Source organism: Ammospiza caudacuta, chromosome 34, assembly GCF_027887145.1.
Source record: "Ammospiza caudacuta isolate bAmmCau1 chromosome 34, bAmmCau1.pri, whole genome shotgun sequence".
Lineage (NCBI taxonomy): Eukaryota > Metazoa > Chordata > Aves > Passeriformes > Passerellidae > Ammospiza > Ammospiza caudacuta.
Window position 1 is genome coordinate 3,514,789 of NC_080626.1, and position 20,268 is coordinate 3,535,056.

Below are 20,268 nucleotides of genomic sequence, written 5' to 3' on the forward strand. Positions count from 1 at the left end.
CCTCTCAAAACCCCCCTGACCCCCCAAAATCCCCCCCAAACCCATCCTGAGCCCCCAAATCGCCCCAAAATCCCCCTCAAAACCCCTCTGACCCCCCAAAATCCCCCCAAACCCATCCTGAGCCCCCAAATCCCCCCAAATCCCCCTCAAAACCCCCAAAATCCCCCCAAAATCCCCCCCAAACCCATCCTGAGCCCCAAAATCCCCCTCAAAACCCCCCTGACCCCCCAAAATCCCCCCCAAACCCCATCCTGAGCCCCCAAATCACCCCAAAATCCCCCTCAAAACCCCCCTGACCCCCCAAAATCCCCCCCAAACCCATCCTGAGCCCCCAAATCACCCCAAAATCCCCCTCAAAACCCCCCCTGACCCCCCAAAATCCCCCCCAAACCCATCCTGAGCCCCCAAATCCCCCCCAAATCCCCCTCAAAACCCCCAAAATCCCCCCAAAATCCCCCCCAAACCCATCCTGAGCCCCCAAATCACCCCAAAATCCCCCCCAAAACCCCCCTGACCCCCCAAAATCCCCCCAAACCCATCCTGAGCCCCCAAATCGCCCCAAATCCCCCTCAAAACCCCCAAAATCCCCCCAAAATCCCCCCCAAACCCATCCTGAGCCCCCAAATCGCCCCAAAATCCCCCTCAAAACCCCCCTGACCCCCCAAAATCGTCGTCCCCCCCCCAGATGTGTTGTGGAGCCAGGAGCCCCCCCTGGCCGAGCAGCCCCCCCCGTGTCCCCGCGGGTCCCCCTCGGGCGCCCCCCAAAACCCCCCCGGGACCCCCAACTGGGGCGGCTCCTGCTGGGCCTGGGGGCGGCGCTGCTGCTGCTGCTGCGCTGAGACCCCTCCCCAAAATGAAGGTACCAAAGGGCTACGGGGGGTTTTGGGGGGCTTTGGGTGAAATTTGGGGGGGGCTTGGGGTGATTTTGTGGGGATTTTGGGGGGATTTTTGGGGGGATTTGAGTGGATTTTGGGGGGGATTGTGAGGGGATTTTGGGGAGATTTTGGGGATTTTTGGGGGCTTTGAGTGGATTTTGGGCGTTTAGGGTGATTTTGGGATTTTTGAGGGGATTTGGGGTTTTTTTTTTAGGGGATTTTTGGGGGATTTGGGGTTTTTTTTTAGGGGATTTTTGGGGGATTTGGGGGTTTTTTTTAGGGGATTTTTGGGGGATTTGGGGATTTTTTAGTGGGTTTTGGAGGATTTTGGGGGATTTTGGGGGATTTGGGGGGATTTTTGAGGGAATTTTAGGAGATTTTTGGGGGATTTGAGGGGGTTTGAAGGGGAATTCAGTGGATTTTGGGGGGTTTGGAGGGATTGTGAGGGGATTTTGGGGATTTTTGGGGGGCTTTGAGTGGATTTGGGGCGTTTTAGGGTGATTTTGGGGATTTTTGAGGGGATTTGGGGGGTTTTTTAGGGGATTTTTGGGGGATTTGGGGGATTTTTTAGTGGGTTTTGGAGGATTTTGGGGGAGTTTAGGGTGGTTTGGGGGGATTTGGGGGATTTTTGGGGATTTTTGGGGGGCTTTGAAATTTGGGGGGCTTAGGGTGATTTTGAGGGGATTTGGGGGGATTTTTGAGGGTTTGGAGGGGAATTGAGTGGATTTTGGGGGGTTTGAGGAGATTTTTGGGATTGTGGGGGCTTTGAGTGGATTTTGGGGGGTTTAGGGTGATTTTGAGGGGATTTGGGGGATTTTTGAGGGGATTTTGGGGGGATTGGGGGATTTTTGGGGGGCTTTGAGGGGATTTTGGGATTTTTGAGGGCTTTGAGTTAAACTTGGGGGGCTTAGGGTGATTTTGAGGGGATTTTGGGGGAGATTGTGGCGATTTTTGGGGGGTTGGAGGGGATTTTGAGGGATTTGGGGGGATTTTGGGGCATTTTGAGGGGATTTTGGGGAGATTTGGGGGTTTTGGGGGAACTTTGAGTTGATTTTGGGGGATTTGGGGTGATTTTCAGGGGATTTTGGGGATTTTTGAGTGGGTTTTGAGGAGTGGGGTTTTGGGGGTTTTGAGTGGGTCTGAGGGAGTTGAGTGGATTTTGGGGAATTTTGAGTGGGTTTTAATGAATTTTAGGGATTTTGGGGGGCTTTGGGGGCATTTTTGGGGGGATTTTAGGAGAGTTTGAGCGGCTTTGGGGGCTTTGGATTGAATTTGAGGACATGGGGATATTTTTGGGGCATTTTGAGTGGATTTTGGGGGGGTTTGGTGTGGATTTTTGGGTCATGTGTCTCTCCCTCATTAATTAACCTCCCTATAATTACGCCAGGAAAACGGGGCGATCAATGCAGCCCTGGGGGGAATTTGGGGGGGTCCCAGGCGATTTGGGGGGGTTTGAGGGAATTTTGGGATTTTTGGGGGTCTCTCCTTGACCCTCCCCCTCTCTCCACAGGCCGTGCCCACCAAGCCCCTCCCCACAGCCCGGGGCGCCCCAAAATTGACCCAAAACACCCCAAAACCGCCGCCCCTCCCCCAGGTGATGTGAGGACCCCTCCCCTCATTAAACTCCTTCATCAGGTTTAATTGAGCCCAGACTTTTTTTTCCTTTTATTGCTCATTTTTGGGGTGAAATTCGACATTTTTTTGCTCATTTTTAGGGTTAAAATTCAATATTTTATTGGAGTAAAATTTAAACTTTATCATTCATTTTAGGGTTAAAATTCGACATTTTTTTGCTCATTTTTAGGGTTAAAAGTGGACATTTTTGGGGTAGAATTTGACATTTTTTCATCATTATTGGGTTAAAGTCCAAGATTTTATTGCTCATTTTCAGGGTTAAAATCCAACATTTTATTGGATTAAAATCCAACATTTATTCCTCATTTTTACTGTAAAATTTCACATTTTGGGGTAAAATTTTCCTTTTTTTTTGCAGATTTTTTGGGATAAAATTTCCCATTTTTTGCAGATTTTTAGGGTTACAAATCCAACATTTATTCCTCATTTTCCAATACAAAATTTCCATTTCATGCAGATTCTTGGGGTTAAAATGCAACATTTTCTTGGTCAGAATCCAACATTTTATTCCTCGTTGCCAATGCAAAATTTCCCATTTTTTTGCAGATTTTTGGGGTAACATTTCCCATTTTTGGGATTTTTTCCCTCAGAGCAGAGTGCAGCGCTCGGGGCCCTTGGGGGGTTTGGGGACATTGGGGGGGTCCTGGGGGGGTTTGGGGACACCGAGGGGGCCCCAAAACAGCGGGTGACGGAATCTGGGGACATTGGGGGGCTCCTGAGGGATGTGGGGACAATTTGGGGGTCGTGGCAGAATTGGGGGACACTGAGGGGGTCACAAAATAGCGGGGTGCCAGAATCTGGCGACATTGGGGGGCTCCTGAGGGGATTCGAGGACACCGAGGGGGTCGTGAAAGGATTTGGGGACATTGGAGGGGTCCTGAGGGATTTGGGGACACCGAGGGCGTGACAAAAGGGGGAGTGACAGAATTTGGGGACACTGAGGGGGTCCTGAGGGGATCTGGGACACCGAGGGGGTCACAAAATGGCGGCTGACGGAATCTGGGGACACCGAGGGGGTCACAAAATGGCGGCTGACGGAATCTGGGGACACCGAGGGGTCACAAAATGGCGGCTGACAGAATCTGGGGACACCGAGGAGGTCGTGACAGGATCTGGAGCCACTTTTGCGGTCATGGCAGAATTTGGGGCCACTTTTGGGGTCATATCAAGATTTGGGGACACCCGAGGGTCCCAACACGGGGGGTGACAGAGGCTGGGGACGCTGAGGGGGTCGTGACAGAATTTGAGGCCACTTTTGCTGTCGCGACAGAACTTGAGGCCACTTTAGCCGCCCCCACATTGGAGCGGCCAGAACTGGGGCCACCTCGATAAGCGGGGGGGTGCCACAAGCTGGGGACACCCTTGGGGACCCCACCCTGGGTGTCGCCGGGGGGGTCCTGTCGCGATTTGGGGACGCCGCTCTGGGGGTCCCCTCCTCCATTTCCCGCTCCGAGTCCTCCCCGCCGCCAGGGGGCAGCACCCGCATCTGCACCCCGCAGCCGCGCAGGCGCAGAGGCGCTCCGGGCAGCTGGCGCAGGCGCAGTCGGGCGGAGGCGGCGCTGCCGATGGGTAACGGCCGCCGGTAGGTGGCGCTGTAAGCGGCGCGAAGCTGGAACAGCGAGAGCCCCGCGGGGCGCGTGCGCAGCAGCGCCCGCAGCTGGCGGGAAAGGGTAACGGCGTCGGGGTCCGCCGAGGAGGAGAGGAGGAGGAGGGGTCGTGAGGGGGGAACTGAGGGGAAACTCGGGGAATCGTGAGGGGAATCGGGGGAAATGTGAGGGGGAACCTGAGGGGAGAGGTGAGGGAGGAACTGAGGGAATCGTGAGGGGAATTGGGGAATCGTGAGGGGGAACCTGGGGGGAAACGTGAGGGGAAAGATGAGGGGGGAACTGAGGGGAGACCTGAGGGGAATCGGAGGAATCGTGATGGGAAACCCGAGGGGAAAGGTGAGGGGAAGCCTCAGGGAGGTCCTGAGGGGAATCATGAGGGGAATACTGAGGGGAAACGTGAGGGGGATCCCGAGGGTGGAGCTGAGGGAAATCATGAGAGGAAAAGTGAGGGGGATTCTGAGAGAGGAACTGAGGGGAATCCTGAAGAGAAACCTGAAGAGAAACGTGAGGGGAAAGATGATGAGGGTGGGAGAAACTGAGGGGGGTCCTGAGGGGAAACGTGAGGGGGATCCCGAGGGGAAACATGAGGGGGGTCCCGAGGGTGAAGCTGAGGGAAATCGTGAGGGGAAAAGTGAGAGGGGGCAGTTTGGGGGTCCCTCAGGAGACTCTGGGGGTCGCTGGGGGGGCTCTGGTGTCCCCAAGCGGGGGGGTTGAGGCTCTGGGAGCCACTTTGGGGGGTCCCTTTGTGTCCCCAAGGGGGGATTTTGGACCCCCAAACGCTCTGAGGGGGCTGGGGGGCATCGCGGGTGGGAGCTTGGGGGGTCCCTGAGGGGATTTTGGGGGCCTTGCAGACCTGGGTGCCCTTCTGAGTTTGGGGAGGGGGTTTGGGGGTCCCGCGGGATTTTTTGGGGGCTCCCTGCGCGCCTTTTTTGGCTTTTTAGGGGTGGGGGGCGCGTCCCGGGGCTTGGCTGCGCCCCCGGGCCCTGAGCCCGTCCCGCGGCGGCGCGGCGCTTCCCAGGGCTGCTCCTCGGGATCTGGGGGGGGAAATGGGGGTCAGCATGGGGGGACAGCACCGGGACCACCCCCAAATCCCCCCTGAACCCCCGGGACCACCCCCAGACACCCCCGGGACCACCCCCACATCCCCAGAGACCACCCCCAAATCCCCCCTGAACCCCTGGGACCACCCCCAGATCCCCCGGGACCACCCCCAAATCCCCCCTGAACCCCGGGGACCACCCCCAGATCCCCAGAGACCACCCCCAAATCCCTCCTGGATCCCTGAGACCACCCCCAAATCCCCTCAGACCCTCCCTGAGCACCCCGAGACCACCTGAGACCGACCCCAGACCCCCCAAAGCCACCCCCAGAGCCCCCCTGAACCCCGAGAGCACCCCCTGACCCTCCAGACCATCTCAAGACCACCCCCAGACCCCCCTCAGCCCCCTCTAAATCCCCAGACCCCCTGAATCCCCCCCAGACACCCCCGAGACCACCCCAAATCCCCCCCAGACCCCTCAGATCACCCCCAAACCTCCCCCCAGACAACCCCAGAGCCCCCAAAGCCACCCCCAGATCCCCTAAAGCCACACCCAGACCCCCCCAAACCCCCTCAGACCCCCTAAACCCATCCCCAGACCCCCCTAAACACCCTCAGACCCCCTAAACCCACCCCCAGACACCCCCAAATCCCCTCAAACCCCCTAAAGACCACCCCCAGACACCCCCAAACCCCCTCAGAGCCCCCTAAACCCATCCCCAGACACCCCCAAACCCCCTCAGACCCCCTAAACCCATCCCCAGACACCCCCAAATCCCTCCAGACCCCCTCAGAACATCCCCAGATCACCTCAGACCCCCCTAAACCACACCCAGACCCCCCCAAACCCCCTCAGACCCCCTAAAAACCACCCCTAGACCTCCAAATCCTCCCAGACCACCCGAGCTCACCCTCAGACCCCTCCAGACACCCCCAAATATCCCCAGAACCCCCGAGACCACCCCCAGATCACCCCCAGACCCCCTAAAGCCACACCCAGAGCCCCCCAAATCCCCCCAGACCCCCTCGGACCACCCTCAAACCCCCTCAAATCCCCCCCAGACCATCCCCAGATCACCCCCGAACCCACCCAGACGCCCCCAAATCCCCTCAGACCCCCCCAGACCCCCCAAATCCCCCCCAAATCCCCTCAGTCCGTACCCGCTCGCTCCCAGTCCGGCACCAGCAGGTCGAGCGTGTCCAGCCCCTCCCCCTCCTGCCAGCGCACGCTCCCCATGGCGGGCGGGGGTCCCTGGGGGGGGGGGGGGGTCCCTGGGGGGGGGGTCCCGGCTCAGATTTGGGGACCCCCACCAAAATTTGGCAGGGTGGGCTCAGCCCATTGCCACATTTAGAACCTTCCCAACCCCTCCCCAACAGGGTCAGACCCTCCCCAAGTCTCCCTCAAAGTCGGGACCCCCCCCAAAAATTCGGGACCCCCTCCCCTCAAATCAGGGTCCTTTCCCCCCACCCCCCCATTAATTTGAGGACCCCCAAATTTGGGGATTTCTCCCTTCCCCCCCCCCCTCCCCCCCGCTCCTTCCCTTCGGGACCTCCCCATTTCCCTCCCCCCACCCCAAACCCCCCCCAAATCCGGCTCCTTCCCCCTCCCCCCCTCCCCCCACCCTTTGGGGACCCCTCCCCAAAATTTGGGGGTCCCCTCCCCCCCCCCTTACCGCGCTCTCCTCGCGCCCCTCCCCCACTTTCCCTTTCGCTTCCCGCCGAGGCCCCGCCCACCGCCGGCGCGCGGTGACGTCACCGATAACGCGCGCGCTCCTCCCCCTTCGCGCGGGGCGTGACGTCATCGCGCCAGCGCCGCGCGCGCCGGACGCCCTTGGAACGGTGGGGGGAGGGGATGGCGGGACGTGAGTGAGGGGGAGGCGGAATTGGGGGGAAATTGGGGGAAAATTGGGGTGTCCGGGTGGGAACTGAGGGGAAATTGGGGGTCCTGAGGGGAAACTTGGGGTGTCCGGGTGGGAACTGAGGGGGTTTGGGGGGAATTTGGGGTGTTCGGGTGGGAATTGAGGGGGTTTGGGGGCAATTTGGGGTGTCCGGGTGGGAACTGAGGGGGTTTGGGGGCAATTTGGGGTGTCCGGGTGGGAACTGAGGGGGTTTGGGGGGAATTTGGGGTGTTCGGGTGGGAATTGAGGGGGGTTTGGGGGGAATTTGGGGTGTCCAGGTGGGAATTGAGGGGGTTTGGGGGGAATTGGTGAAAATTAAGGGGTCCTGAGGGGATTTGGGGCGTCCTGAGGGGAATTTGGGGTGTCCGGGTGGGAACTGAGGGGAAATTTGGGGTGTCCGGGTGGGAATTGAGGGGGTTTGGGGAGAATTTGGGGTGTCCGGGTGGGAACTGAGGGGAAATTGGGGGTCCTGAGGGGAAACTTGGGGTGTCCGGGTGGGAATTGAGGGGGTTTGGGGGCAATTGGTGAAAATTAAGGGGTCCTGAGGGGATTTGGGGCGTCCTGAGGGGAAATTGGGGTGTCCGGGTGGGAACTGAGGGGAAATTTGGGGTCCTGAGGGGAAATTTGGGGATTCTGAGGGGGAATTGGGGGAAATTTGGTATTTCCGCGTGGGAATTGAGGGGATTTAGGGGAACGTGGGGGGTCCTGATGAGAAATTGGGGGAACCTGGCGGGTCCTGAGGGGAAATTGGGGGAATTTGAGGTTTTTGTGTATTTTTGGGGTATTTTTGGGTTGTTTTCTTGTATTTTTGATCAGTTTTTGTGCTGTTTTGAGATATTTTTTCTGCATTTTTGATCAGTTTTTGTGCATTTTTGGGCTATTTTGAACTGTTTTGGGTATGTGTGGGCTGGTTTTTTTGCATTTTTGATCAGTTCTTCTGCTGTTTTGAGATATTTTTTCTGCATTTTTGATCAGTTTTTGTGCATTTTTCGGCTATTTTTAACAGCTTTGGGTATGTCTGGGCTGGTTTTTTTGCATTTTTGATCAGTTTTTGTGCATTTTTGGGCTATTTTGAACTGCTTTGGGTATGTCTGGGCTGGTTTTTTTGCATTTTTGATCAGTTCTTGTGCTGTTTTGAGATATTTTTTCTGCATTTTTGATCAGTTTTTGTGCATTTTTCGGCTATTTTTAACAGCTTTGGGTATGTCTGGGCTGGTTTTTCTGCATTTTTGATCAGTTTTTGTGCATTTTTGGGCTATTTTGAACTGCTTTGGGTATGTGTGGGCTGGTTTTTTTGCATTTTTGATCAGTTTTTGTGCTGTTTTGAGATATTTTTTCTGCATTTTGATCAGTTTTTGTGCATTTTTGGGCTATTTTGAACGGCTTTGGGTATGTCTGGGCTGGTTTTTTTTTTGCATTTTTGGTCAGTTTTTGTGCATTTTTGGGCTATTTTGAACGGCTTTGGGTATGTCTGGGCTGGTTTTTTTTGCATTTTTGATCAGTTTTTGTGAGTTTTTGTGAGTTTTTGTGCTGTTGTGCCCCTGTCCCAGGCATGGCCTCTGCTCTGCGCTCGCTGTGGGCCAAGGAGCCGGTGGTCGCCGTCAGCTGCGGCATCGCGGCCCTGGGTGAGCCTGGGGGGGTTTGGGGGGGTCTGGGGGGGTCTGGGGGGTTTTGGGTCCCCCTGACCCCCCCGTGCCCCTCCCCCAGCGCTGCTGTCGCCGCTGCTCAGCCCCTACAGCAAATACTCGGGGATGATCAACCAGGCCACGCCCTACACCTACCCTGGTATGGAGCCCTGAATGTGCCTGAAAACACCCCAGAATACCCCTAAAAATACCCCGGAACCTGCCCTAAAATATCCCTAAAAATACCCCAAAATCAACCCAGAAATACCCCGGAACCTGCCCTAAAATACCCCTAAAAATACCCAAAATTATTCCTAAAAATACCCCAAAATCAACCCCTAAAAATACCCCAGAATCTGCCCTAAAATACCCCTAAAAATACCCAAAATTATTCCTAAAAATACCCCAAAATCAACCTAGAAATACCCCAGAACCTGCCCTAAAATACCCCTAAAAATACCCAAAATTATTCCTAAAAATACCCCAAAATCAACCCAGAAATACCCCAGAACCTGCCCTAAAATACCCCTAAAAATATCCAAAATTACTCCTAAAAATACCCCAAAATCAACCCAGAAATACCCCAGAACCTGCCCTAAAATACCCCTAAAAATACCCAAAATTATTCCTAAAAATACCACAAAATCAACTCCTAAAAATACCCCAGAATCTGACTTAAAATACCCCTAAAAATACCCAAAATTATTCCTAACAATACCCCAAAATCAACCCAGAAATACCCCGGAACCTGCCCTAAAATACCCCTAAAAATACCCCAAAATTAACCTAAAAATAACCCAAAATATCCCTAAAAATACCTCAAAATGTCCCTAAAATCCCCCAAAATATCCCTAAAAATACCCCAAAAATAACCTAAAAATAACCCAAAATCTGCCCTAAAACATCCCTAAAAATACCTCTAAATAACCCTAAAAATACCCCAAGATTAACCTAAAAACAACCCAAAATCTGCTCTCAAATCTCCCTAAGAATACCCCAAAATGTCCCTAAAATCCCCCAAAATATCCCTAAAAATACCCCAAAATTAACCTAAAAATAACCCAAAACCTGCCCTAAAATATCCCTAAAAATACCTCAAAATAACCCTAAAAATACCCCAAAATTAACCTAAAAATACCCCAAAATCTGCTCTCAAATCTCCCTAAAAATACCCCAAAATGTCCCTAAAATCCCTCAAAATCTCCCTAAAAATCACCCAAAATTATCTAAAAATACCCCAAAATAACCCTAAAAATCACCCATAAAATCCCCCCAATTTCTCCCCTTTGGGACCCCAAAACCCCATGAAATCCCCCCAAATCCCCCAAATTTCTCCCTCCCAATCCCAAATTTGGGGTTTTTGGGGTCCCCCCGGTTTTGGGGACCCCCTGAGCCCCCAAAATCCCCCCCAACCCCATAAAATCCCCCCAATTTCTCCCAAAAATCCCCCAAAAAAACCCCAAAAATCCCCCAAATTTTCCTGTTCCCATCCCAAATTTGGGGTTTTTGGGGTCCCCCCGATTTTGGGGACCCCCCGAGCCCCCCAAAATCCCCTCCCACAACCCCATACAATCCCTCCAATTTCTCCCCAAACTCCCCCAAAAATTCCCCAAAAAACCCCAAAAATACCCAAAAAACCCCCAAATTTTCCTGTTCCCATCCCAAATTTGGGGTTTTTGGGGTCCCCCCGTTTTGGGGACCCCCTGAACCCCCCAAAATCCCCCCTGAGCCCCCCAAAATCCCCCCCCACAACCCCATAAAATCCCCCCAATTTCTCCCCAAACTCCCCCAAAAATTCCCCAAAAAACCCCAAAAATACCCAAAAAACCCCCAAATTTTCCTGTTCCCATCCCAAATTTGGGGTTTTTGGGGTCCCCCCGGTTTTGGGGACCCCCTGAGCCCCCCAAATTCCCCCCTGATCCCCCCAAAATCCCCATTGGGACCCCACAAATCCCCCCAAAACCCTGCGATTTCTCCCCTTTAAATGCCCCAAAATCCCCCCAAAACCGCCCAAAATCCCCCAAATTCTCCTGTTCCCATCCCAAATTTGGGGTTTTTGGGGTCCCCCCGGTTTTGGGGACCCCCTGAACCCCCAAATTTGCCCAGTTCCCCTCAGGGACGACGGCTGCCTCCCCGATGTCCCCTCGCACCCCTGCTGCCACCAGGGCCGCGACCTGAAATGGCTCAAGAACCTCTGAGAAACCCCAAAAAACCCAAAAAAAACCCCAAAAAAATTTGGGAGAACCCCCCCTGACCCCCCCAGAGGGGATTTGGGGGGACCCCGAGTGTGGGAACCCCAAAAATATAAAATTTAAATGAGATTTTTGTGATTTATTTGGGGTTTTTGGGATGAATTTTTGTGGTTTTATTTAAAATTTGGGGTTTTTTTTAGGAGAGAATTTGGGATTTTTGGGGTTTGTTTTTGGAAATTTTTGGGTTTTTGGGGGGGATTTGGGGTTTGGGGAGACCCCGAGTGTGGGAACCCCAAAAATACAAAAATTTAAATGAGAATTTTGTTGGTTTCTTGGAAATTTTCGGAGGATTTGGGATTTTTTGTGTGGGGGGATTTGGGATTTTTGGGGGGGAATTTTGGGATTTTGGGGTTTGGGATTTCTTTTGGGGGGGCCCCGAGTCTGGAAACCCCAAAAATACAAAAATTTAAATGAGATTTTTGTGATTTATTTGGGTTTTTTGCGAGGAATTTTTGTGGTTTGTTTAAAATTTGGGGTTTTTTTTAGGAGAGAATTTGGGATTTTTGGGGTTGGATTTTTGAAATTTTTGGGTTTTTGGGGGGGATTTGGTGTTTGGGGGGACCCCGAGTGTGGGAACCCCAAAAATACAAAAATTTAAATGAGAATTTTGTTGGTTTATTGGGAATTTTGGGAGGATTTGGGATTTTTTGTGTGGGGGGATTTGGGATTTTTTGGGGGGAAATTTTGGGATTTTGGAGTTTGGGATTTTTGGGGGGAAACTACAAAATCAAAACGAGATTTTTCTTATTTATTTCAATTTTTATTTATTGAGAAATTCGAATTTTTTTTTTTTTTTTGGGGGGGGGCGGCGTGGGGGAAATTTTTGCTTTTTTTTGGGGGGGATTTTGGGGGGGGTCTCAGTCGAAGTCGCAGAATTTGGGGGGGACCCTCGGGGGCTTCTCGGGGGGGCTGGGGGGGGCCCAGGTGGGGGAGGGGCCCTGGGGCTGTGGGGAGAGAGGGGGGGGGAGGGGTCAGACCCCAAAATTACCCCAAAAATCCCCCAAAATTACCCCCAAACCCCCCCAAAATTACCCCAAAAATCCCCCAAAATTACCCCCAAACCCCCCCAAAATTACCCCAAAAATCCCCCAAAAACACCAAAATTACCCCAAAACCCCCCAAAATTACCCCAAAACCCCCAAAATTACCCCAAAAACCCCCCAAAAATTACCCCAAAATTACCCCAAAAAAACCCCAAAATTACCCCAAAAACCCCCCAAAAATTACCCCAAAAATCCCCAAAATTACCCCAAATTCTTCCCAGGGCCCCCCAAAACCTCCCCAAATCCCCCCCCAAAATCCCCAAATTTTCCCCAAATTTTCCTCAAATTCCCCCCAGGACCCCCCAAAATCCCCCAGGACCTCCCAAATTCCCCCCAGGACCCCCCAAATTCCCTCCAGGACCCCCAAATCCCCCCCAAATACTCCCAGGACCCCCAAAACCCCTCCCCAAATCCCCCCCAAATCCCCCCAGCACCTCCCCAGGACCCCCCAAATCCCCCCCAGGACCCTCCCAGGACCCCCCAATCCCCCCAAATCCCCCCAAAATCCCCTCAAACGCCCCCCCAGGACCCCCCCAAATCCCCCCAAATCCCTCCAGGATCCCCAAAATTCTCCCTGGACCCCCCCAAATTCCCTGGACTCCCCCAAACACCCCCCAGGACCCTCCCAAATTCCCCCCAATTCCCCCCAGGACCCCCAAATCCCCCCCAAATCCCCTCAAACACCCCCCAGGACCCCCTCAAATCCCCCCCAAATCCCTCCAGGACCCCCAAATCTCCCTCAAATCCCCCCAAATCCCCCCACCACCCCCTCCCCAAATTCCCCTAAATCCCCCCCAGCACCCTCCCAGGACCCCCCAAATTCCCCCCAAATTCCCTCCAGGACCCCCCAAACCCCCTCCCCAAATCCCCCCAGGACCCCCAAATCCCCCCCAAATTCCCTCCAGGACCCCTCAAATTCCCCCCAAATTCCCCCCAGGACCCCCCAAACCCCCTCCCCAAATTCCCCCAAATCCCCCCAGGACTCACAAACCCCCTCCCCAAATCCCCCCAGGACCCCCCAAACCCCTTCCCCAAATCCCCCCAGGACCCCCCAAATCCCCCCAGCACCATCCCAGGACCCCCCAAATCCCCCCCAAATTCCCTCCAGGACCCCCAAATCCCCCCAGCACCCTCCCAGGACCCCCAAATCCCCCCCAAATCCCCCCAGGACCCCCCAAATCCCCCCAAATCCCCTCCAGGACTCCCAAATCTCCCCCAAATCCCCCCAGGACCCCCAAACCCCCTCCCCAAATTCCCCCCAAACCCCCCCAGGACCCCCCAACCCCCCTTCCCATTTCCCCCTTTACCTGGGCGCAGCCCCCGGGGGGGTTCTGGGGGGGTTTCTGGGGGGCGTTTTGGGCTCCCCCTCCCCCCCCCCCCCCTGCGGCGGCGCCGTTTGGCCCCGGGGGGCTCCGGGGGGGGAGGGGCGGCCGGGGGGGGGCGGTGGGGGAGGGGCGCGCGCTCCCGCTCGGGGGGGGGCTCGTTCTCGGCGTTGCCGGGGGGGGGGGGCGGCCGGGACCCCCCCCGAGGGAGCCCCCTCGTCCTGGGGGAGAAACGCGGCTCGGTTTGGGGGGGTTTGGGGGTCCTGGGGGCAAAACTTGGGGGTCCTGGAGGGATTTGGGGGGTCCTGGGGGGGTTGGGGGGGTTTGGGGGCAAAATTTGGGGGTCCTGGGGGCAAAACTTGGGGGTCCTGGAGGGATTTGGGGGGTCCTGGAGGGTTTGAGGGCAAAATTTGGGGGTCCTGGGGGCAAAACTTGGGGGTCCTGGGGGGATTTGGGGGGTCCTGGGGGGGTTTGGGGGTCCTGGGGGCAATATTTGGGGGTCCTGCGGGGATTTTGGGGGGGGTTTTGGGGGCGAATTTGGGGGATTTTGGGGCAAATTTGGGGGTCCTGGGGGGGTTTGGAGGGTCCTGGGGGAGTTTTGGGGGGTCCTGGGGGGGGGTTTGGGGGAGAATTTGGGGGTTTTGGGGGTGAATTTGGGGGATTTTAGGGACATTTGGGGGTCCTGGGGGGGTTTTGGGGGCGAATTTGGGGGATTTTAGGGAAATTTGGGCGTTTTGGGGGGGTCCTGGGGGCAAAATTTGGGGGTCCTGGGGGGCTTTTGGGGGCGAATTTGCGGGATTTTAGGGAAATTTGGGGATCCAGGGGGAGTTTTGGGGGGATCTTGGGGGAGATATTTGGGGGATTTTAGGGAAATTTGGGGGTGCTGGGGGGGTTCTGGGGGGTCCTGGGGGGGTTTTGGGGGTGAATTTGGGGTATTTTAAGGAAATTTGGGGGTCCTGGGGGGGTTTTGAGGGGAAATTTGGGGTGTTTGGGTCAGTTTGGGGGTCCTGGGGGGTTTTGGGGGAGAATTTGGGGGATCTGGGTCAGTTTGGGGGTCCTGGTGAATTCTGGGGAGGTCTGGGATTTTTTGGGATTATTTTGGGTTACTATTGGGGTTATTTTTTGGGTGATTTTGGGGTTATTTTGGGGGTTATTTTTGGGGTGATTTTGGGTGGTTTTGGGGGTTATTTTTGGGGTGATTTTGGGTTATTTTGGGGGTTATTTTGGGGTGATTTTGTGTTATTTTGGGGGTTATTTTGGGTGTTTATGGGGGTTATTTTTGGGGTGATTTTGGGTTATTTTGGGGGTGATTTTGGGTGGTTTTGGGGGTTATTTTTGGGGTGATTTTGGGTTATTTTGGGGGTTATTTTGGGGCGATTTTGGGTGCGTTTGGGTCCCCACCTGCAGCAGCACCGTGAGCTGTCCCTGCCGGTACCGATCCCCGTGCGAGTCCAGCACCTGCATCAGGAACCTGCGGGGGGCGGGGCCGGGCGTGGGCGTGGCATTGAGGGGCGTGGCCATACCCAGGTGTGGGCGTGGTCACAGCCCAGGTGTGGGCGTGGTTATAGCTCAAATGTGGGTGTGGTCGCAGCCTGGGTGTGGGCGTGGTCATAGTCCAAATGTGGGCGTGGTCACAGCCTTGGTGTGGGCGTGGTTATATCCGAAATGTGGGCGTGGTCACATCCTGGGTGTGGGTGTGGCCATAGCCCAAATGTGGGTGTGGTTATACCCCAAATGTGGGCGTGGTCACAGCCTAGGTGTGGGCGTGACAATAAGGGTGTGACCCAGGCGTGGGTGTGGCCACGAGCCAGGTGGGGGCGTGGCCTTCTCTGGGTGTGTCCCTCAGGGTGTGTCCTGGGTGTGTCCCAGGTGTGTCTTCATGTCCCCCAAGGTGTGGTCCCAGGTGTGTGTCTGTCCCCCAGGTGTCCCCATGTCCCCAGCTGTGTCCCCCAGGTGTGTCCCCAGGTGTGCCCAGGTGTTCCCAGGTGTGTCCCCAGGTGTGCCCAGGTGTTCCCAGGTGTGTCCCCAGGTGTCCCCAGGTGTGTCCCAGGTGTGTTTGTCCCAGGTGTCCCCATGTCCCCAGGTGTGTCCCAGGTGTGTCCCAGGTGTGTCCCAGGTGTCCCCAGGTGTGTCCCAGGTGTGTCCGTGTCCGTGTCCCACCTGCGCTCCAGCTGCAGTCTCCGTGTCTCTCTCTGCACCTGCCGCAGTCGCTGCAGCGCCCGCGCGTTCACCTGCGGGGGGGCGGGGCCACTGAGGGGGCGGGGCCACGGAAAGGGGCGGGGCCAGACCCAACAGGTGCGCAAAGGGGCGGGGCCAAACAGGACAGGTTTGTCCGAGGGTGGGCCGAGAAAAGGGGCGGGGCCATTGGAAGGGGCAGGGCCACAAGGCACAGGTGTGCAAAGGGGCGGGGCCATTGGAAGGGGCGGGGCCACAAGGCACAGGTGTGGAAAGGGGCGGGGCCACAAGGCACAGGTGCGCAAAGGGGCGGGGCCACAAGGCACAGGTGTGCAAAGGGGCGGGGCCATTGGAAGGGGCGGGGCCACAACGCACAGGTGTGGAAAGGGGCGAGGCCATTGGAAGGGGCGGGGCCACAAGGCACAGGTGCGCAAAGGGGCGGGGCCACAAGGCACAGGTGTGCAAAGGGGAAGGGCCAGGAAAAGGGGCGGGGCCGGGGCCACACAAATGGGTGGGGCCGAAAGGGACAGGTGTGCAAAGGGCGGAGCCAGAGAAAGGGGTGGAGCCACACTCGGCAGGTGTGCTTAGGGGCGTGGCCAAACCTGACGAGTGTGGGCGTGGCCACAAAAAAGGCGTGGTCACAAAGCACAGAAACTCTGAGGGGCGTGGCCGCAATAATCTGAGCGTGAACGCCATTTTGTGGGCGTGGCCACAATTTTATGGGCGTGGCCACCATTGCGTGAGCTCGACGGCCATTTTGTGAGCGCATCCGCCATTTTGTGGGCGTGGCCACCATCTGGTAAGCTTGTCCACCATTTTGTGAGCGTGTCGGCCATTTTGTGGGCGTGGCCACCATTATGAGCGCATGTCGGCCATTTTGTAGGCGTGGCCATGACGTTACGGGCATGGCCACCATCTTGAGAGCGACTCGGCCGTTTTGTGCGTCCGTCCTCCATTTTGTTCCCCTGCCCGCCATTTTGTGGGCGTGGCCACCACCTTGCGAGTGCGTCAGCCATTTTGTGGGCGTGGCCACCACGTTGCGAGTGCGTCAGCCATTTTGTGGGCGTGGCCACCACCTTGCGAGGATGTTGGCCATTTTGTGGGCGTGGCCACTACTTTGCCCGCCCACCCGCCATTTTGTGGGCATGGCCACCATCTTGTGAGCGCCTCGGCCATTTTGTGGGCGTGGCCACCGCCTTGCGACTACGCCGGCCATTTTGTGGGCGTGGCCACCGCACTGCGACTACGCCGGCCATTTTGTGGGCGTGTCCCGGCCCCGCCGGCCCCCGGCCCCCGCCCTCACCTGCCGGATCTCGCGGCAGCGCCGTCCCAGCGCCTGCAGCTTCAGCCGCCGCCGCCGCAGCTCGGGGGGGTCCTCGGGCCCCTCCCCCCGCCCCTCCCCCCCCTCCTGGCCACTCCCCCCGCGGTGGGGGCGGGGCGGAGGGGGGAGGGGCGGGGCCTCGGGCTCCCCTTCGCTTTCCAGAATGTTCCCCCCGAAGAGCGGCTCCAGCGCCAGCTCCGAGCCCGGCGGCGCCGAGAACTCCTCGAACGACACGCCCGCCATGCCTGAGGGGAAAACGGACCAAAATCGGCCAAAATCCACCCAAAATTAACACAAAATTAACCTCAACGACACGCCCGCCATGCCTGAGGAGAAAACGGACCAAAATCGGCCAAAATCCACCCAAAATTAACACAAAATTAACCTCAACGACACGCCCGCCATGGCTGAGGGGAAAACGGACCAAAATCGGCCAAAATCCACCCAAAATTAACACAAAAATTAACACAAAATTCACTAAAATGACACCCCCGCCATGTCTGGGTGAGAAATGAACCAAAACCACCACAAATTAACCCCAAAACCCTCAGAAAATCACCCAAAATTAACCTGAAGTACACCCCCGCCATGCCTGGGGGGAAAAAATCAGCCAAAATCAGCCAAATTCATCCCAAAATTAACTCAAAATTAATCCAAAATTAACTCCAAAATTAACTCAAAATCAACACAAAATTAACTCAAAATTAACCCAAAATTAACTCCAAAATTAACCCAAAATTAACCTAAATTTTATCTAAAATTAACCCATAATTAACCCAAAATTAACTCAAAATCAACACAAAATTAACTGAAAATTTACCCAAAATGAACTCCAAAATTAACCTAAAATTTATCTAAAATTAACCCATAATTAACCCAAAATTAACTCAAAATCAACACAAAATTAACTCAAAATTAACTCAAAATTTACCCAAAATCAACCCCAAATTAATCTAAAATTAACCCAAAATTAACTCACAATCCACACAAAATCAACACAAAATTAACTCAAAATTTACCCAAAATCAACCCCAAATTAATCTAAAATTAACCCAAAATTAACTCAAAATTGACTGAAAGTTAACCCAAAATTAACGCCAAATTAACACAAAATTAATGTAAGACTAACCCCCAATTAACCCCTGCCGTGCCTTGGGGAAAAGGGGAGCCCCAAAATCATCCAGGGGGTTCCCAAACTCATCCCCAGTCCGTCCCAGTTCCTCCCAGTTGCTCCCAGTGTCCCCCCAGTGTCCCCCCAGTCCCTCCCAGTCCCTCCCAGTTCATCCCAGTTCATCCCAATCCCTGCTCCCAGTTCCCCCCAGGCCCTCCCAGTTGCTCCCAGTTCATCCCAGTCCATCCCAGTTCAATCCCAGTTCCCCCCAGTCCCTCCCAGTTCTCCCAGTTGCTCCCAGTCCATCCCAGTTCAATCCCAGTCCCTCTCAGTTCTCCCAGTATCCATCCCAGTTCATCCCAGTTCAATCCCAGTTCAATCCCAGTTCCCCCCAGTCCCTCCCAGTCTCTCCCAGTTGCTCCCAGTATCCATCCCAGTTCAGCCCAGTCCCCCTCTGATCGCTCCCAGTCCCTCCCAGTCCATTCCAGTCCCTCCCAGTCTCTCCCAGTTGCTCCCAGTTCATCCCAGTATCCATCCCAGTTCAGCCCAGTCCCCTTCTGATCTCTCCCAGTTCCTCCCAGTCCCTCCCAGTGCCCCTCCCAGTGCTCCCAGTCCATCCCAGTTCAGCCCAGTCCCCCTCAGATCGCTCCCAGTTCCTCCCAGTCCCTCCCAGTTCCTCCCAGTGTCCATCCCAGTCCCTCCCAGTCCCTCCCAGTTGCTCCCAGTCCATCCCAGTCCCTCCCAGTGTCCCTCCCAGTACTCCCAGTATCCATCCCAGTGCTCCCAGTCCACCTCTGATCGCTCCCAGTCCCTCCCAGTCCACCTCTAATTTCTCTCAGTGCTCCCCCCAGTCCATCCCAGTTGCTCCCAGTCCATCCCACTCCCTCCCAGTGTCCCTCCCAGTGCTCCCAGTATCGATCCCAGTTCAGCCCAGTCCCCCTCTGATCGCTCCCAGTCCATCCCAGTCCATCCCAGTTCAGCCCAGTCCCCCTCTGATCGCTCCCAGTGCTCCCAGTATCCATCCCAGTCCCTCCCAGTGCTCCCAGTCCATCCCAGTGCTCCCAGTTCCCCTCTGATCTCTCCCAGTGCTCCCCCCAGTCCATCCCAGTCCCTCCCAGTCCCTCCCAGTTGCTCCCAGTCCATCCCAGTTCAGCCCAGTCCCCCTCCGATCGCTCCCAGTGCTCCCCCCAGTCCCTCCCAGTCCCTCCCAGTCCCTCCCAGTCCCCCCAATTCCCTCCCCGTGACGTCACGCACCGCCCGATGACGTCACCGCGGCCTCAGCCGGGCCCGGAGCGCGGCGGCCCCGCCGGGGGGGGGGGAGGAACCGGGACACGGCGGGCGCGCGGTGATGACGTCACAGAACCCCGACAGCGAGCAGACGTGACGTCTGAGCCGGCGCGCCGAGAGCGGAAGTGACGCAATCGAGGCCGCGACAAGAACGGCGGGAGGTACCGGAGGGAAATTCGGGGAAATTTGGGGAAATTTGAGGGAAAACTTGGGAATTTTGAGGGAAATTTGGGAATTTTGAGGGAAACTTGAGGGAAATTTGGGAATTTTGGGGGGGGTTTGAGGGCGGGGAGGGGATGGCGGCGTGAAGAGGGGGCTCGGGGCTGCTCCCAGTGCTCCCAGTTCGGGCACTGGTTTCACTGGGAGGGGCTGCAGGCCTCGGTTCTGCTCTCCCAGTGCTCCCAGTTCCGCTCCCAGTCCCTCCCAGTTTGCCCAGTTCAGGCTCTCTCTCACTCTGGGGGTCTCCAGCCCCATTTTCCCCTCCCAGTGCTCCCAGTGCTCCCAGTTCAGGCTGTCCCTGACTCCCAGGGGGTCTCCAGCCCCATTTCCCAGTGCTCCCAGTTTGCCCAGTTCAGGCTCTCTCTCACTCTGGGGGTCTCTGGGGGTCTCCAGCCCCATTTCCCCCTCCCAGTTTGCCCAGTTTGCCCCTCCCAGTGTTCCCAGTTTGCCCAGTTCAGGCTCTCTCTCACTCTGGGGGTCTCCAGCCCCATTTCCCCCTCCCAGTGCTCCCAGTTTGCCCAGTTCAGGCTGTCCCTGACTCCCAGGGGGTCTCCAGCCCCATTTCCCAGTGCTCCCAGTGCTCCCAGTGCTCCCAGTTCGGGCACTGGTTTCACTGGGAGGGGCTGCAGGCCTCGGTTCTGCTCTCCCAGTGCTCCCAGTTCAGCTCCCAGTCCCTCCCAGTGCTCCCAGTTCGGGCTGTCTCTCACTCTGGGGGTCTCCAGCCCCATTTCCCAGTGCTCCCAGTGCTCCCAGTGCTCCCAGTTTGCCCAGTTCAGGCTGTCCCTGACTCCCAGGGGGTCTCCAGCCCCATTTCCCCCTCCCAGTGTTCCCAGTTTGCCCAGTTCAGGCTGTCTCTCAC

At 56.1% G+C, this 20,268-nt stretch overlaps 3 protein-coding genes across 5 annotated transcripts; 1 reads left to right on the forward strand and 2 right to left on the reverse strand.

Moving 5' to 3' along the window:
* Positions 1-2,553: 2,553 nt before the first annotated feature.
* LOC131570409 (basic salivary proline-rich protein 1-like) lies at positions 2,554-6,465 on the reverse strand. 3 transcript variants are annotated; one of them, XR_009275870.1, is made up of 3 exons: positions 6,318-6,465; positions 3,610-5,151; positions 2,554-3,526 (listed from the first exon to the last, which is right to left on the reverse strand). XR_009275870.1 is itself a non-coding variant. In XM_058822766.1 (2 exons), the coding sequence occupies exons 1-2, from the start codon at positions 6,391-6,393 to the stop codon at positions 4,775-4,777; spliced, it is 453 nt and encodes a 150-aa protein (XP_058678749.1). In that variant the 5' UTR covers positions 6,394-6,465; the 3' UTR covers positions 2,554-4,774. The 3 variants fall into 3 exon arrangements, 2 of the variants coding, with proteins under 2 accessions (XP_058678749.1, XP_058678748.1); XM_058822766.1 differs by having other exon boundaries at positions 2,554-5,151; XM_058822765.1 differs by having other exon boundaries at positions 2,554-5,151; positions 6,318-6,459.
* Positions 6,466-6,941: 476 nt separating this feature from the next.
* NDUFA3 (NADH:ubiquinone oxidoreductase subunit A3) lies at positions 6,942-11,013 on the forward strand. Its single transcript, XM_058822764.1, has 4 exons — positions 6,942-7,018; positions 8,605-8,679; positions 8,762-8,839; positions 10,786-11,013. Exons 1-4 carry the CDS (start codon positions 7,009-7,011, stop codon positions 10,875-10,877), a joined length of 255 nt encoding a protein of 84 aa, XP_058678747.1. The 5' UTR covers positions 6,942-7,008; the 3' UTR covers positions 10,878-11,013.
* Positions 11,014-11,788: 775 nt separating this feature from the next.
* On the reverse strand, positions 11,789-19,226 carry TFPT (TCF3 fusion partner). Its single transcript, XM_058822706.1, is given in 7 exon segments — positions 11,789-11,840; positions 13,431-13,480; positions 13,482-13,517; positions 14,698-14,767; positions 15,457-15,527; positions 16,775-17,037; positions 19,158-19,226. Coding segments are annotated over 6 exon segments (540 nt in total). The 5' UTR covers positions 17,036-17,037; positions 19,158-19,226.
* Positions 19,227-20,268: the final 1,042 nt, after the last annotated feature.